The sequence below is a fragment of the Haliaeetus leucocephalus genome, unplaced genomic scaffold (genome assembly GCF_000737465.1).
Source record: "Haliaeetus leucocephalus isolate CR32 unplaced genomic scaffold, Haliaeetus_leucocephalus-4.0 Scaffold173, whole genome shotgun sequence".
In the NCBI taxonomy this organism is placed as follows: Eukaryota; Metazoa; Chordata; class Aves; order Accipitriformes; family Accipitridae; genus Haliaeetus; species Haliaeetus leucocephalus.
The window spans coordinates 15,482,738-15,500,233 of NW_010972609.1; the positions used below are offsets into that span (position 1 = coordinate 15,482,738).

At 49.7% G+C, this 17,496-nt stretch overlaps 1 protein-coding gene across 8 annotated transcripts in view; it reads right to left on the reverse strand.

Annotated features, from left to right (window-relative positions):
- The window catches only part of TSPAN32 (tetraspanin 32), a 39,877-nt gene continuing 22,381 nt past the window's right edge, over positions 1–17,496 (reverse strand). The window contains exons 5-11 of one of the 8 annotated variants that reach the window (XM_010563886.1): positions 13,306–13,407; positions 11,668–11,760; positions 9,949–10,032; positions 7,665–7,756; positions 3,761–3,908; positions 367–495; positions 1–283 (exon numbers count right to left, since the gene is read on the reverse strand). In XM_010563886.1, the coding sequence (XP_010562188.1) occupies positions 281–283; positions 367–495; positions 3,761–3,908; positions 7,665–7,756; positions 9,949–10,032; positions 11,668–11,760; positions 13,306–13,407 (651 nt within the window). In that variant the 3' untranslated portion in view covers positions 1–280. The other 7 variants (XM_010563889.1, XR_774144.1, XM_010563887.1 and 4 more) reach the window with 7 other exon arrangements.

The following is a 17,496-nucleotide window of genomic DNA, read 5'->3' on the forward strand; positions in this document are numbered from 1 at the left end:
CCAGAACTGCATTTCAAAGACTCTGAGCAGCTTTATCAGCTCTTTATAAAATGCTGCTGTATAAATAAGTAAAGCTAATTTGCACAAATCCAGTTCATGTATTGGTGTCACATGCCAGTATCGAGTGTAAGTGCAATGAATAGGGCTGATGACTTCCCCCTTTAGGAGGATGGGCTCAGTTCGAGTGCTCAGCAGTGTGCCACGCTGATGCATAGTCATTTACATAGCAGCCAGCTGCAGGCAGGTCTGTGAAGAAGCTACCTACCTCCCAAGCCTTGCATCACTGAAAGAGAAAAGTAAACTCGAAAAAAGTAAAGAAAAAACCCCCCAAAATTAGCCCCAAAATGCCAAATAAAAACCCCAAACCTGCGCCCAAGCTTGAATTTGCTTTTGCAATCGGCTTTGCAGGCCAGGTGAAGCAGCAGAGAGTGGAGGCGCTTGCAGTGGTTTTCCTCTGTCTGCTGGGCTTGGGTTGTTGGGGTGGTTTTTGTCAACCTGTTTATAAAAGTCAGTGTCATGCTTGTGGGTTTTGCCATAGCTGACATATATGGGTATGAGTCACCAGGGACGGTTAGACCAGATGCGGCTTGAGCTGCCTCCCAGCCCCGGGTTTAGCAGGCAGTGCCTTACCAGCCTCGACGGACCCAGCCCCGGGACTTGGAGCCTGCTTCTCCCAGGGAGATGCCCACCAGCCTTCCAGCAGCTCCACCTCAAAACCCCCTTGTGTTTTATAAAAACCAGCGGAGGGTAATGAGAGAAGAGGACGGACTCGTGTCCTCCCCACCTCGTATGCATGCTTGGAGAGCTGGCGACCAGGGTGTGAAATGATTAGCACCAAGGCAGGCTCTAAACACCTAAACCCCAGGGTCTCTAGGAGATTTGGGAGAGCAGATGGGAGTCCCTCATCTGCTGGGGACTGCGGGATGGCCACCAACGTGATACTCTAGCTGCATGGCTTAGGCTTGCATGGCAGTCCCCCTGCCCTCCTCACAGCCAGCACAAAAATGATGGACAAACTGTGGGAATAAAATGCACGTCATTTTGCGGGTGAGGTTCTAGTTAGCTTTTAATCACCACATCTTATTTTCTGTGGAAAATATGACAGAAATAGCCTGGATTTCTAATTTACCTGTAGAGGTAAAAAAAAAAAAACAAACAAAAACCACAACAGCAGCATCACCAAAAATCTTTAAATAGGACATTTTGGAGATGCATGAAAAGCAGCTCAGAAATTCATGCTGCAGGACACTAATAGTCCCAGAGTGCATAAGAGTAACTTCCTAGGCAGCCAACACCACGCAATGCTGTTTTTCAAGGCAGGGACCTGAGCAAGGACAAGCTGCAGGGCATGGACTGGCCTAGGGCAGTGGGAAGGTGGAGCTCCATCGCCTGGGAAGAGGCCCCACTTGCAACCCTGGGGAGCCAGCCAACGCCTTCATTTTGAGCAGAAAAAATAATATTAAGAATCTCATCCACGTCTCTAAGGGGTCATCTCCAGAACATCTTTTCTGTGCCCCAGCAGGAGTGGCTGGCGCCTGCTCATCCGAAAATCCCCATGCCTGGCTCTGCAAATTCAGCCAAAACACGGTGATAGCCGGGGGGTCACGTTTGCCTCACAGCCTTCGGCGGGGCGGGGGGGATGTGGCAAGCAGAGACCTGTAGCTGCGCCTGAAGTTTCTGGTTCTAATAAACTCAACAAATGGTTCCCGTCTGCGTGGTCTGTCTCTCTGCCATCTTTAAATATTTATGTCAACGTATCTATGGTGATGGGTCAGGTTATATAAAGAGGAGGAGGAAGGGGGGGCAGTGGGGAAGGACAGCATTGCTCCTACCGCAGCTACGGCAGAGGGAGAGCAAACCCGAGCGGGTTTCCCCATCCAGCCCAGACGCTCCCTCTTCTCAGCTCTTGAGCCCGGAAAGTGAACATTCATTTTTCCCAGGGCATCAGAGAGGGCTGAGCCACAGCTGAGCTCAGCTGCGCTTTGTGAGATGCCATGTGGGAGAGCGAGAGCCCAGCCCATCGATGCAGAGAGCTTCTATTGTATTATCAATATATAATTCATTAGTAGGTGAATAAAGACTAGAATAGCTTATTGCTGGTGTAACGGGGCTGAAAAGAAAGCGGGCACGTCCGTGAGCAAGCTGGTGCACACGGGGGGGGGAAGGGGGGGGTAAACAATAGCATTTAGTGCTGCTGAAAGGAGAGGGGTTGGATTTTGCCTTGGGATAACATAAACAACCCCGCTAGCCGCCTGCCAGTGACTCCAGGGAGAGTGACGCAGGGATATGCATCTTCCTGGCAAAAACCCTGGGAAGGACCTTTCCTTTTTGCTTGCTGGAGTCTAAAGGAACAGGATCTGGTAGCCAGGAGGGGATTTGCTGTGGGTGGGCACCTCCGGGCTTGGCTGAAAGTATTTCTCCCAAGATGTGCCTATTCCTCGCAAGCTGAGCGACTGCCCTGTATCTCTTCCAGATAAAGAGATAGGCTTTTTTGCCTCGCGACCGTCCTGGCAGGGGTAGATATGCAGATTGCCTCCAGGCATTAATCTGTTTGACGGACCCCCAAAACGCCGGGTGACTAAAGACAGCACTGGATTTGTGCTGGGGGTGTGAGGGACGGCACGGCGGGCAGTGGAGCAGCCTCACCGGCAGGCCTGCAACCAGTCGTGGGTTTGGTAGCTGCAAGACACCGCATGTTTTTTCCAAAACAGCCTCCAAGGCTGCTCCGGGGCCCCCCCTCCTCGCTCCTGTGCTCTCCCCCACCCTCCCACCCGGTCCTACGTCTCCCAGTGGCCAGGGTTGATGCTCACTGCCAGTTGCTCAACCTCCCAGAAGAGGAACTACACAGTTAAGAAAAAAAATCCCTTCTCAGCCCAATATAGCATCGTGCTAAAAGAGAGAACTGCAACGACACTTCATGTGAAAGTTGCCAGGCGTGCATGATCCGACCGTGCATTCAAAGCAGCTTCTGACTTAACTCGCCTTCAGCTGCGCTGGCCGAGATCTCCTGTGTGCAGCATCTACCACCACCGGCTGCATTGCTAAAGGATAATTATAGCCAGCTGCTTTTTCAAACGCATTGCTTCTGCACCTGGTTAAAAAAAAAAATGCCTATCAACTATTTCTTAAAAAAATATCTCCTGCATCTGCAGCTCAGAAACGCAGCTTTACCTTGGCAGGAGATGGCTTCCTTACCACCCCAGCGCTGCAAAGGTCCATGCAAATTTGCCACCCTAAAAGGCTTTGGAAGGACTTGCTCGGCAATATCTCCTTTAGGAGCTTGCTGCAGACATGAATCAGAGTTGCACAGCGAAGGGGCTGTTGCATGAGGAAGTTATATTTTGGCGGCAGTGGGAACTGGCAGACACACAGTCAATAGGGCAGGAACTAGCAAAACATTTTGGAGCCAAGCCAGCCCACCACAAGGCTGAAAGATTCCCACTCTCCTCACCACCGAATCCCTCTAGAGAGTCAGTAAATCGCTTAACCTGTGCTTTTCACAAGTGCTCTGAGCTCCTCAGTTTTTTTCTGGGTGCTGAAAAACCTGATTTGCAGAAGCCCTGAGCGTTCTCAGCTGCTGTGCAAAGCTGCGCCCTGCTCACCTCCCGTTCTGCAGGAGAAGTACGTTGGAAAAGCAGCACCTGCTGCCCTCGGAGCAGGCGCTGGGAGAGCTCCCCTGGCTCGTAAGCAAGCTGTGGCCAGGCCACCCACGAGCACGCACTGAGCCCCACGTGAAGCCTCAGGGGAAATTAATGCTTACGCTGGCAGAGCAGGACCTGAGCGGTGTGCGGGCAACGAAGGATAGAGCGCAGCACAGAAGGCTTCTTGCCGCTGCCGTGGGCTGATGCTCCCCAGCCCTATAGGTTGCTCCCTCTTTCCGCGTCCTCAGATAGAGCTGGGGGCTTTGCCTAAAATAAAAGGAAAAGGGTAACGCGTGAGCACAAACTAACGCAGACCCATAGAGAGGCCAAACTGCAATTGCCCAGGTGACCTTAGCGGAACTAACTGATAATTGCTGGAGCTTAACTGACAATTAATTGGAGCCAATTCACAATGAAATATTTAACTTCGCACCTTTGGTCTCACTTTAATTTTTTTTGTGCTCTTGCCTATGCCTACATTAATAGGGAATTCTCTCCTACCAGAGTTTGAGTGTTGACAAGCTCGTAAGGGTGCGCTTCCCCTTGTGCAAGCCCTGGGGAGGCTCAGCGGGTCTGCACGTGTTCCCTTGCCTGGCTGCTGGCTCTGCATCCCCACTGCTCAGCTCCGTGCTCTTACCCTGACAAAATCTCTCTCTTGCTCTTCTCAACACCGAGTAAATCTCGGCAGCGCTTACAAATAGTTTCCCCAGGTTTTGCTCTGGTTGCTCAAGAGCTGTAATTTGCCCACAGCGAGCAGCAAATTAGGGACTGGTAAGTGCAAGCACATTGACTGCAGGTCAGGGCTTTTTTGTTGGCGCGGGTGTAAGAAGAACCTGCTTGACACCTGCCCGCCTCGCGGCTTCCATCCAGCCATCCCTGGGTGCTGCCATTTCTATGACTGCGAACGAAATGGTAACACTGTACTTTTCTGCAACAGGTTTCTAAAAACCGAGGAGTCGGAGGTATTGCTTTCCTGCTCCTGAAAACGAGAGCGGGATGCCATCGCAGGGCGGCGGGAGCCCCTGCTGTGACACACAGCACGGGTCTGGCCAGGCACTGCTCTGCCACCCGCTCATTAAAGGTGCTGCTGCCTGCAGGGGAACTCCAGCAGCAGGTGAAATGGGAGTAAAGATCATGAGATGGCCAGCGTGTACGTACAGAACAAGGTTTGCGTTTTTTTTTTAATTACAGTTTGTTGGTGTATTTTGTACCAAAATAATTACCTAAACCCCATGGTTGGCTGTCAGAGGAAGAAAGGGAACTTCCAGCTCCCTGGGACAAGAAATTGCATGCTTCTAGTCTCCTGCTTATTGGGAAGAGGAAACGACGACTCTCCGGGCACATTATCCCCTTGTGAGATGGTTTGGTGCAGGTCATGTTCTCATCCCTGCCGCAAGCAGCAGAAATCCTTGCAGAGGTGTGAAAAGAGCAGCTACGCACATGCACGCCTATATGGCCAGGGCCGGAAAGGTGCCTGCTGCTTCTGAGGGAGTTTCAGTGATCACACGTGATTCAAGGGAAATGAGAGCTGGGGGCGGGGGATACGATAGCCTTTCAGGTTTCTTTGTCATATATGTGCTACTCCTGTCCATAATCATCCCTTTACATTAAAAATTGACCTGGGAAGGAGGAGCACCTAAAGCTTTAGCAGTGCTGGTGGTGAAGTTTCAACAGAGATCTTTTCTACTAGTCAATGAGGCTACAGCAGGTAACCCACGCCGATGACATGGACTCCACTGATCTGCTTGATCTCCAATAGTTTTTGATATGGCAGAACATCATCCCACCAACACAGAGCAGTGGGCAAGACCTGACTACCTAGTGTTTAAAAAAGTGAAACCATAGAGATTTCTTTCATATAAACACTCCGGTCTTTATTGTTTAAATGCGTCCTTAAGCTTTTTTTCCTGCCCCTGCTTGCGTTACTCCTCACGAGGTACCTGCCTGCTGCCCCAGCAGCTGGCTGAGGGTAGGATGAGGCTGATGAGCGTCTCCTTTTCCCCCAAAGGACCAAAGCCATCCTCTCCCTCTTGGGTGCTAAGGCATGCTGCTGGGACAGGCAAGCGCCAGCTGCCCGGAGAATATCTCTTCCCAGCACTGAAAGAATTACTGAGGGCTCTCCATGACGCAAACCCCTGAGCAATGCAGGCAGCCTCATGTACGGCAGAAAAAGAGAAGGAATGATGGCCTTTTGCAAGAAATTCATCTTTATTGAAGAAACCATGAGTCACATGAGCTGCCAGCTGGCCTGAGGAATAACAATAGCAGTGGCCTGGACAATAGCAACTGGAGCTTACAAGGGAGATTGTCTCTCTCCAGAGAGCAATACACTTCACAGTACATACATACATGTAAGTGAATCTTTCCCCACTGCTAGAAGGTGGGTATATTGGCAAGTGCGTATCGCCACTAAATCACTGCTAGACCGAGGCGTGTTGGTGACTGCCCGGGGGGAGCTTGAGTAATACTCTGGAGCAATTTGAACTTGATCCTGCTTCCAGTGAAGTCAATGGTGAAGCTCCGCTGGTTCCAAGGGAGCGGGATGAGGAGCAATAGCCCTTTCCCCATCCCCCAACGCAATTCTTTCCAATGCAAGATATTTGCAGCCATGTTGAAATGCTAACCAGGTGCTGCAGGCTGTACTGCTGTTCTTGTACGTGTGGCAGCCCCTGCCTGAGGGCCAGGACCTGCCCCGAACATCAGTACCGGGGTTTCCACATTTACCTCAATGAACAATTGCTACTTACTGTTTTTCATGGCTAAAAGCCACAACGAAGGAGAGGGCTGAAAGCTGTTGTTGGTTCAACAGGCATTTCACATAGCCGTATAGTTTACAGCAGGTTTTCCAGCAGGTGCTAAATCTGTTGCAATGATGGGTTTCAGCTCAGAAGCAGCTCTGCCTCCTTGCAATGAGGGCAAAGCACAGCAGGGAGCTGTCGTTTGAGCTAGACTGAGAGCCGAGTTCTTCAGTTGATTGAGGCTTTTAAAATTTCTGTTTATTATTGATAAGGTGATGTAAAGAGACGTGGAGTTGGACATTGTATTGTTTGATCTGGCTGGAGATCAGTGCTGTTCTCTTATGGATTCAAACTTCAGTCCTGTGTGTATGTGTAATATCAAAGTCCTTTTGTATTGCACAGCAGCGCAGTGGGTTAGCGAAGCTAGATAAACACAGAGCTAAGGCTGGAAGTTGAACAAGCCCCTGTGAAATCTGTGTGGCATCAAGCTCTAGGAGGTTGACTAAATCCTAAGAATTAAAAAATAATGGTGTATTGCATTAGCAGGGAGGAATAACAGCAAGATATGTCCTTATGCTGGCCATTTGTTTCAAAGCTCATGCACTGCTTTCTGATTTTTTTCCCGATCTCTACCAAAAGCTCTGGCAGTATTTGAAAACAGAGAAAAAACAGTCAACGGTCATTGGATGCCTACATACTCGAGCATGATCAGAAATGTGCCCAAAGTCACTCATTACGAGCGTCCAGGCTAGGAGAGCACATTTCCTATCAGCAATGACACGCTTCGCATCCATGTGTTAGCCAATTGCACAAGAACGGTCCCAGGCTATGATCCAAAGCCATCTTCCTAGAAACGTCGCATCTTGGGGGGTCACAAAGAACAGCTCAGATGACAGCGCAATAGAAGTTTGGTTTAATGCTGTAGGTTTTGCTGGGCTTTTCTCTCCGTATTTGTCCTAAGGAACTGTTTGTGTCCTGCTTGTGGAGCTACAGCCCGTACGTCCCCCGGCGAGGCGATCTGCATCTCCGAGCCCAGGTGCACGTCTCAGTCCTTGTCTGGGTTTGGTGAAGGTGTGGGACTGCTCCTCCGCAGAGCATCGTCTGCTCCGACCAGCTTGGAAATGCACGAAATCTCGTAGTGCAGGAAGGGGAAGCGCGTGACACACGTCCCACCACCTGCCCCCACACAACGCCTTCCCGGGGGGTTTTGTGGGTGACTTCAGACATCTTCCCGCGCCAAGAGCTGGCTCTACCTGGTAAGGATGCCCAGCTGGTGGGTTTCTACCCTTCTCGCAGGACGTATCTGCCTTTCCGCTCCAGGTTGCTGCTGAAGTGGATGGAGAACCAGAGGAATGAAGTCAGGATCATCCCATAAACCTAAAAGGAAATAAATGAGACAGACAAACAATTAAATGCTGAACTGATTATGATGCTCCGTCTGTGCAAATAAGCAATCATAAATGTTGCCTGTTAGTCCACTTGGCACTTCTGAGTATCAGGATGTCACATTTTTCTTAAGAGAGCTGTTTTTCAGTAAAATGGTGAACACCAATTCCAACATGGGAGAGAAAAAAACCCCAACACATGGTTAAAGCATCTGATTGGAATTAACAGAGTGCGGCTCAAACCCAGTCCTAAAAATATCAAGAAATGAGATGAAACCAGGAAATTCAGATTTCAAATTCCTGCCACGAAACATTCTTCTATGCAAACAAACATTGCTCTCTCATAATAGCTTTTTGTACAAATTACATAGGGAGAAAAAAGCCAAACCTCATGTATTGTTTGGAGTAAAAAACCCAACAAAACAAAAAACCCTGACAAAACCCAAACCCCACCCCATGCACATGAATGGTTGTGAATGCAGAGAACCATATACTTCCTCTGTATTGTGATATTCTGCCTGGTATATCACACATCAGGATTTACACAGCCGACATATCAAAGGTAAGGCTGCTGTGGGAAGGATAACGAGGGCTGCAACAACGTGCTTTTTCCTAAACGTCTGCCTTAACGTGCAAGGGCCTTTTTTATCTGGGGACATGTGTGTGTTGTTGGCCGAGGGACGGTGACATCAGAGGAGCTATAGCCCTCATCATGCGCTTCCTTTGCATCCTGCCACCACAATAGTGAACCGTGCGGTGAGATTTCCTCTCGCGCACGCTTCAAAGACAGCTGCCTTATCTGGCTATAGCATCAAGCTGTGAAAAAAGATACATATGATAAAAACGCTCCCGCTTTTGTCTGAATACAGCTGCAGTGAAATTCTTCCTATACCTGAGAAAAATTAGAAAGCGACACCAAATATTCACACATGACTTTACATTTATAGCCCCATAGGAATGCCTGATGGTTTTCCTAATTTACTACTAGCGGTATAAAATACAAAAGGGTTTGTTCCTCTGGGTTTTGTTTAGATGGAGAAGACTCTTCTAACCCATAATTGTGCCAAGGCGGACACAAGTAGTAAATCAATCTCCAAACAGACATTCAGTCAGGAAAGGTCACCTCAGCTGGGGCACAGCATGGAGACATCAGAGCAGACCAAACATCCCTTTGTGGTGAAGAAACGTCTCCTGGCGTTTTCTGGCGTGCTTCACCACACGTGCAGGGCCCTCGTGTAGAGGTAATTACAGTGATAGACCTCTGGCGAGCAGTGGGTGGGCACGCGAGCAGACTTGTTTTAATCAGCGGTGCTCGCCAGCTCCAAAGGGACCGTCCCCACACAGCCACCGAGGCCCTTCGCCGCTGACGGACACACTCCTCTCGCAGCATTTCATATTTTCTTTCGCCCTCCCCCAAATAAGACTCACAAATTCAGGACGGACCCTTTCTACCCAAGCCATCCTCCAAAGATGATCCTCCTTCAGAGACAGCGCCTGAGAGCCCAGGCAACACGCTCTGCTCCTCTCCTTTGCAGCCTGCTCCTCACGAGCCTGCGCTTCACCCACCCACTGCCCGAGATGCACCTTACCGCGTTCGTTAGTGGTCGTTAATAGGATGAGACCTTCCCCTCCCGCACAGCTCTCCGGCTAGCTTTCAAGACCTTCCAGCTCCAGCCGCACAAAGCGACTTCCCAAGCCGAGCTGGGAGGCAGCCAGCGAGCGCTGGGCAAGGAGAAGCAGCAAGTTTCCTAAAACACGGAGCTGTTACTGCACCTCCTTTTCCACAATTGCTGCTGGCTTCCCACCTCATCCGCAAGCCCTGTGCCAGGGGACATGGCCTCTTGCTTGCAGGAGAAGATGCACAGGCGAGCCTGGGCAGATGAAATGCAAATGCTCTGCAGCCCGCTCCCGCTGCTCCCCGCTCCCAGCTGCCGTGCCTGGTTTGGGCAGAAAAACCGTGCAGCGAGCCTATTTCTGCAGGAAGAGCCCTCTGGCCATCAGCCTGGCCAAGACAGGTCCTGGCCCTTTCTTAATTTCCACAGTGGAGTCTACCACCGCCTGTTTCTCTGCTGCCGGTCTCCAAAATCATCCGAAATCCTAGATTCTGGGGACTAATTTAGGGTACATCTCCCCCGCTGGAGCCTGCCTCTTGGGGCCAAAATGCAAAGGAACAGACATAGCTACCATGAAGCCGATGGTGACACCCAGGAGCGTGGAGACGAAGTCCATGTGCTTCTTCAGAAAGTTGTGGATCTCTCGCAGGCAGTCCTGGGAGGAGACAGACACCCCTTGCAGCACGGCAGCAGCTCGGGGGGGCTTCGTCCCCCCAACAGTGCTGCCACGACCCCAAATAGAAACGGAGGCAAGGGGGGCACGCAGCATTGCACGGCTGGGCTGCTCCGTGGGCAGCTCTCCTTTTTTCTGCCGCTTGCTGCAACTTGGGAAGACAAACATCTGCAGTATTTTCAATTACTACAATACGCCTACGATTTTCTTGGTATGATGCGTTTCGGACTGTGGGGGATGTGCGTGTGCACAGGTAAGTGTGGTCATGCAAAAGCTTTTTTCTTTCCACCCACTGGAAAACGGAAAGGGGGAAATGAAAAGATGGAAAAGCAGAGCACACCATAATGCTAAATACGTTCCCCAAAGATACTAATGAACAGCTTTATTTCACAAGGTGTCACAAGCATTAATATACATTAGCCTTAAGCATGCCAGCGGCCCCATGGAAATCCAGGTGTCAGCCAAGAGAGCCATTTAAAGAAATGCAAGAGCATGCCCTCGATGAAGTGATTTGCAGAGCGAGGTAACAGCGCTCAAAGCCAGGAGTGAATGTAGTGCAGCTACCAAAATTTGCAGTTCCCCAGGTTGCAAAATGCATCCTCCCACCCACGTGCCCCAGCTCGCAACCAGAGGAAACACAAACCATGAGCTGGGGGAGGAACAGAGCCACCCATACGGTGCCTGGTTTTGCTCTGCTCTCCCTTCCTGCTCTTTGAGCCGAGTTCCACCCTGCTTCGAGACGTGACGTTCCCAGAGGCGGTGCTTTGAAACGCTGCCCCGCAGGCTGACGCACCCCCACGCATCACAGTGTCCCGTTAGACACTGTGTAAGCTTGACATCTTCGCTTAACAACAATGTTTTTGTATAGCTGTAGCAACACGGTTTTGTTTTTCCTAAGGACAACATACATATGATGCTGGTGGCTTTAGCCACTTCAGCTGATTTGGCTGCTCCAGTGGAAGAAAAATAATCATACAATAGATTTGCTCAGAGAGCATGAAGTCTATGTTGCAGCTTCAGCACAGAGGCAATCTAATACTGGTGGCTTCTCCATCAACCTCTCTGAGGTACTGCAGACAGGAGGAATTAAGTGTATTTGATGAAGCTTCTGCTGGGCATCATCATCCTGCTTCATGAATTTCTCATTTTAATACCCATTTAATGCCCTGGGAAAAACAAATTACAGCAAATTCCATATCTGCTGTTAGTGGGAGACTTCTTAAGCCTCAGAAACTAGTGTCACGTGGAAAAGCCCAACTTTTTTTTGAGCTCTGACATGCCTATGATATCTCACACTCTCTGCACATGCAGGAGATGAGGAGGAAGCTGGAGGGAAACGACAGGCTGCAAATGCAAGCATTTTGAAGGCTTTCTAGAGCTGCAAAGGATACCGCATCTGCAGGTGTGAGACGTGCTGATCCACCAAGACTCCTTCAGTGGGTGAGACGCCTCCTTACTGAAATAACAAAACCCCAGCAAAACAAACCCCAACCCACAGCAACACCAACCCACGAAAAAGCCACAATTGTTGTTAACACTTCAACACCAGTGAGGTTTTAACACTTAGCAAGTAGCAGCACAAACCCCACTGTGGGGTGGAAGAAACATTTCCCTTACCTGTTCCGCATCACCCTCCTGGCCGGGTGGGCACGTCTCGTGCTCAACATTGGTCGTGTCCCCAAACGGAGAGTGCTTCCCACAGCACAGGAACTGGAAGAGAGGGAGAGGTGTGCCAGCGGCTCACCAGGGCTCTCCCCTCACCGCCAGCTGGTGCGGCAGGAGGTGCTGGCGATGGGCCACCCTTCCTCCCTGCTGCCCCAGGCAGGGCTATGCAACCGGGGCTGTGAGGAGCGAAGCACATAGGTATGCAATCGACAGCTCCAGCAATGGAGGTTAAATTCAGGGGAGGTGGATGGATCTGGCCGCAAAATTGCCCGTGGTGCTCCAGGACTGCTGCCTGGGGCTGGGGGCAAGCCCTCCCTCCGTCCTCACGCCAGCTCTCACAGTGGCTGCTCTGGAAAACCCAGGGATGCACAGAGTCATGTTTCCAGCTCTTGTTATGGACTCGGGGGGGAGTGTCCCCAGCAACACCCACTGTGGAGCTAGTTTCCTATAGCCACGGTGAACTGGCCAGCATGGAGCTCTGGCAGAAGGAAGAAGGAAAAAAAAAAAAAAGGAGTAGAAGGACTGTTTCTCCACCAATTAAAGTGGCTAAAATAAGCAACTGATGAAGCTGGGTGTTGAGCCTGGTTCTCCTTGCCAAGCAGGACTCCGGGTGGGCTGCTCCACAGCCCTGCAGAGCAAGCACCACCACGCCTGGCCAAGGCTCCGAGGGCCACCACCATCGCTGCAATGAGAAACATTTGCCCTTTTCTACATTTTGAGAAGCACGGGTGAAAGCAGCTTCAGAAAGTACTTGTTACGATGATTTAAGAAAACACAGAAGGATAAAGGGAGTTGCATGGGAGGTGTCTGGAAACAGGTGAGTGGAGCTGACCTTCCCGTCCAGCCCTGCTGCATGCCATGAACTCACTACCGAAATGGGCCCTGCTGCGTGAGGAGACGGCATCTCCTTTACTCAGCGGGGACCCAGGAGTTTCTCACCACGGGGGACATCCTCACTCATCTTCTGCGGCTTTGAGGACAAGCGTCCTCCCTGTGCTCTGGGCAACCACCCTTGGCCACCCACTGAGCTACAGAGAAGTCCCCTGCGCCAACAGCGCCCTGGGTGGTGGTTTCTGGGAGCTTGCTAGCAGTCTCCAGCACTGCAAGAGGCCACGTAGCCTCCAGTACTCCTCAGCCGTAGGCTCAAGGATAAACAGAAATAACCAAGTCCAAATACTTCTGCTGGACAATGTGGAATTCTCCCCCTCTCTCTACCTGACCGGGGACACTGGAGGTGTATATCCACTTTCTCATACAACAGATAGGGAGCACGGCAGAGTGCCTGCCGAGGCAGACTATATATGTATATATATGTCAGCTGCAGTGTGGCAGCTTTGAAGATCTCGCAGCAGAACGATGCTCAGGTAGGCAGCCCTTTCCTCCCGTCGATAATCTGGTTGGTCAAGCCTGGGAAAGGAAGAGTAGGAAGGGAGGAGCAGACCTCACAGCAGGCTGGAGGGCTCGGTTCCTGAGGGAGAACGGCACTGCAGCATCCATGAGGCAGAGCACAGGTGTCAGTCCCAGCCTGCTGAAACCCTCGGGAAGATACCCCAGGGCAAGGTTTTCTGCTAAGGCTGAAAGACAACTTACTGCTTCGTGGATGGCAGTCAGCTCGTGCCTCCTGAAGCTGGAGGCGTTCCTCCTCACCTCCTCGTACACAAGATCGTACACATCCATCACGCTGTCTTCCACCTGCGATGAAAGCAGAGATCCGTACATGCAAAACACTGACCGCAGTCATCTCTGGAGGGAAATATGCTCCTCTCGCGTCCGCCCAGAAGCTCTCCCAGGTACAGCAAGACAAGCAGTGCAGCTGCTCAATGACCACCGCGCAGCAGCAGGAGCTGCTGTATGACCCACCACACACCAAGGGGCACCTATGACATGGCGAGTCCCACGTCTGCATGTGTGTCTCCTTCTGCTATGTGTGGACCCTTGGGCATCACGCCGGGGTCTCACCAGCTGACAGCTGGAGCTTTTGGCCAGTTTTGGATTTAGTGTCAGAGAAGAACACAGGTGCCAGTGACCAGCCTGCCTCCGAGTCCCTCTGCGAGGCAGGGATGACGCCATCTCCCCACCCTGGTGGGGGACTGTGAGGACAGGCACACGTGACTGTGAGATGCTAAAATACAAAGGTGAGAGGATCTCAGATGGCTGGTGTTATCCCAGTGACAGAGCAGTTCCTCCGAATAGAGCCAAAAAAATAACAGAGTGATTCAGCGGTGAATCAGACCCAAAATATTTACTAAACGTGTGAGAACTCACAGCTTGACAGATCCCAGTCAACTCCCGCTCGGGTTTCGAAGGAAAAAGTATGACAATTGCCTTCAGCGCCTGGAGTCAAAACCTTATTTCTTCCTTTCGTTTTCCCTCGCTTCCTCAGCGGCATGGATCCGAGCGGGCTGCAGGCAGCGCTTGGCTTTCAGGAGGGAAAATCAATCGGCAAGACAGGCAGAGCGGGTGGCCGCATGGGGAGGGACAGGCGCTCCAGCAACAGAGCCATCTCTCAGGGAAGCTTTTCAGCTCAGTCTTAAGGGGCTGCGCTTGGAAATTACTCTAAGGGGAAAAAAAAGACCCAACGCTGTCTGCTCAGGGGTGAAACCAGGGTCATTCGAGGTGATTACAGCCAGTACTGCAATATTGCTTGACTCTGCCTGGCTGTCCAAAATGCAAGAAACTAACAGAGGTTGATAACCAGGGAGGGGAGAGAGGGAGGTTGAGAAGATTACTTGTGTCCAGCTTGGCTCCATGCCACCAGAAATAGAGCTTAAAGGCTCACATCAGAAGATTTTCCATGGCTATCAATACGGCATAGAAGTGGAGGGGTTTGGGGGTTTCTCTGCAGCAAAACTGCTGTCCCCCTGTGACACTCCATCACCCATCACGGAGCAATCAGTAGGTGAGGCAGGAGCAACCCAGCTTTAACGAGAGAGGTCTGATGATGGACGGGGCACAGATATTCTGAGCCAAGGAAAAAATCCTCTGCAGCAAGGTGCACGATGCTGAGCTGTGCCCCGCAGGTGAGGAGGGAGGATGCTCATTTTGTCACCCCCATGTATCAGAGTGCATTGAGTGGGATGGGCGCAGCAGCGAGACAAGATCCCTAGCAGACTCGTGCACCATCCTTCTCCTGAACAAACCTTACACCCCAATAAAAAGGAAAACATCCAAGCTTTTCTAACTTCTTGTGGGCCATGAAATAGCTTTCCAGCAGCAGCAATCAAATTAATGGATTCAATAAAAAGAACGTCCATTTCCACTGAAGAATTGGATTAAGAATAATGAAAAAAGAATAATCTTTTGACCTCCTCTTGCGGCCTCATGTTGCTGAGGAAGGAAGGAAGAACAGAGCAGCTAGCTTCTTAACCCAAGAGATTATTACCTTTTGAATATCCCAACCCCAGTCTAAGATGCAGGAATAAAAACTATTTTGTGTTGTGACAACGTAAATATGGGTCTCGGCAAGGTAATGGTGCTGCATGTGTAATTTTTGCCTTCTCATATTTATCATTAGGCTCGGGGTGCTGAGCTTCCCTCCAAAAGGCCTAAATTTGGATGACTTTAAAAAAAAAAAGTTAAAAAAGGGTTCAAGCAAGTTGCTATGTTCAAGCAAGGGTTCAAGGGTTGAAAGCAATCCAGAAGTTTAACTACTTCTAAAGGTCTACTGAACTCTGGGCCAGAAAATGTTGGGACAGGTAGTTTTAAGCCCTCTGACTTGGTGGGGCACATTCCCCCAAAACCTCATGAAAACTGGTAAAAATGCTCCTTTGACTGCAGTGAGTTTTGGGCTGGATCTCGCTGCTTACTTTACAACTGTATTCAGCTTAAACCAAGGTAAGATGAGACTTTGTCCAGTGACAAAGACCACCACAGGCTCCCTAGCAGCAAAGCAGGCTCTGACCATGCCATCAGAACCAATTCACGATGCAGGAAAGTCAATGCTTATTAGTGTTTTGTGCTGATAATAAACCTCAGGGCTCAACTGAGGCTGATGTCCTCCTCAGCAGCTTCTCCGGTGGTCGTCCTGCACTAAGCAACCTGGGAGGGAGGCAGGTGAGCTGCCCAGATGTTGACAGCTGCTGGCTGCTGCCTGAAGCTGCCTGCAGCTGCAGCCAGACTGGCGAGCTCCTGCCGGCTGCATGAAACCACGAAAGCATCGCTTTGATCAGGAGAGGTCCTGCCTGATGCAGTGGTGCATGTTTGCACCTTCCTCGTTGTGTTAGGTACCATGCAATGACATTAAACATTGAGATTAAGGCTGTTTGAAAGGTAAGAGTGGATAGGAAGGAACTGGAGGAACAAGATGCCCATAACAAAGCTGTGGCAGAAAATTATTCCAACTGTTGGAAACAATAAGGGAAGAAAGCACGAGCAGTCACCGTTTAACAGCCAGCTCGACTACAGTAACGGTGACAATGATGAGGGTAATCTCCAGGTACGTAACGACTACTAAAGACTTCAATTGCACCCTGTTTCTGAGCTGGCTTCTCAGTTATTTACTGATTTTTTTTTTTTTTTCATTTTGTCAAGCAGCCTCCAAGAACTGAAAGCACAAGGGATTAAATGGAAAATGTTTTATAGCAATAATTTCCTTTTAGAATGTGTGTCTGGGCAAGCCTAAGAGTACAATTTGCTGATTAGTCGTTCTCAGCATTTCTATCTAGCAATTATATCTAGCATTTATATCCAGCTATTATCTGAATACACTATTCAGATCCTAGTAAGGGAATATAAAACTACAAAACCATTTTTTAAAGAGTGACTTTAGGAATTGACTGTAGTTCCTCCACATCATCCTTCTGATTTTTGCTAGGATCATTTGATTTTGGAGGGGAAAATTGCTGGCTTCGTACAATGCAGCGGTCTGTTTTCAAAGATTACTGCAGACAGCTTTCTCATTTACATATTTCAGAAGTAGGTATAAAGTACTAAAGCTCAGTATTTATCACCGGCTGTTTCCTTCTGTGCAGCAGACCATGCCACAGAGCATATGAGAGGTCTAGTTTAATAACAGACATACGAGAGCAAAAGATTGCACTAACAAGCCATCATTTTAGCAACTTTTCTGCCTAGGATGGGGTCATGTTTATACTCAGAGCTACAGTCAAGCTCTGAAGCACTGGTCGTGTGTGGCAGCATCTATCCAGCCCAAAATGTCATGCTAACTCATGCATGCCTAACAATGTAAAAAATAAAACCTGAAAGCATGAGACAGTCACCAGGTGGTTTCATGACCTATCCTTATTTGCAACATTATTTAATCCACCAGGTGCAAGTTCATCCCTATATTTTCCTTTGATCTGGGACATAACACAGTGAAGAGCTAGACTGCAGCACTGCTTTGTACTCAACTGTCATCCTCAACAGATGCCCATCGCACACTCCATTGATAGGCAACTTTTGAGACCACTGCCTCAAAATAATTTTCTTTTTCCATTTCTTACACCAGGTGTTGGAGAAAAAAAAAATTAAAAATAATCAGAGTGCTTTCTCTCATGGTTAAGAAACATGATGCCTTTTGAGTTTGAGTGGTTATGCTGATACTGTTAATAACATGCTTTAAGAAAACCACAGCTGTGCCCCATCCCTTAACTCAGACAGTAGTTAGTACGTAATGGACCGATACAGCTGGAGAAGAGAAAGTCTGTCTGGGCTTTTTTTTGAAAGGTCTTACACTGTCCCCACACATAAGCATCATTATGGTCAAGTGGATTTTCCTGTTCCTAGTGACATGCTGTGACCCACTGCTGGAGGAGTATTTCTGTATGAAGCTCTCCCTTG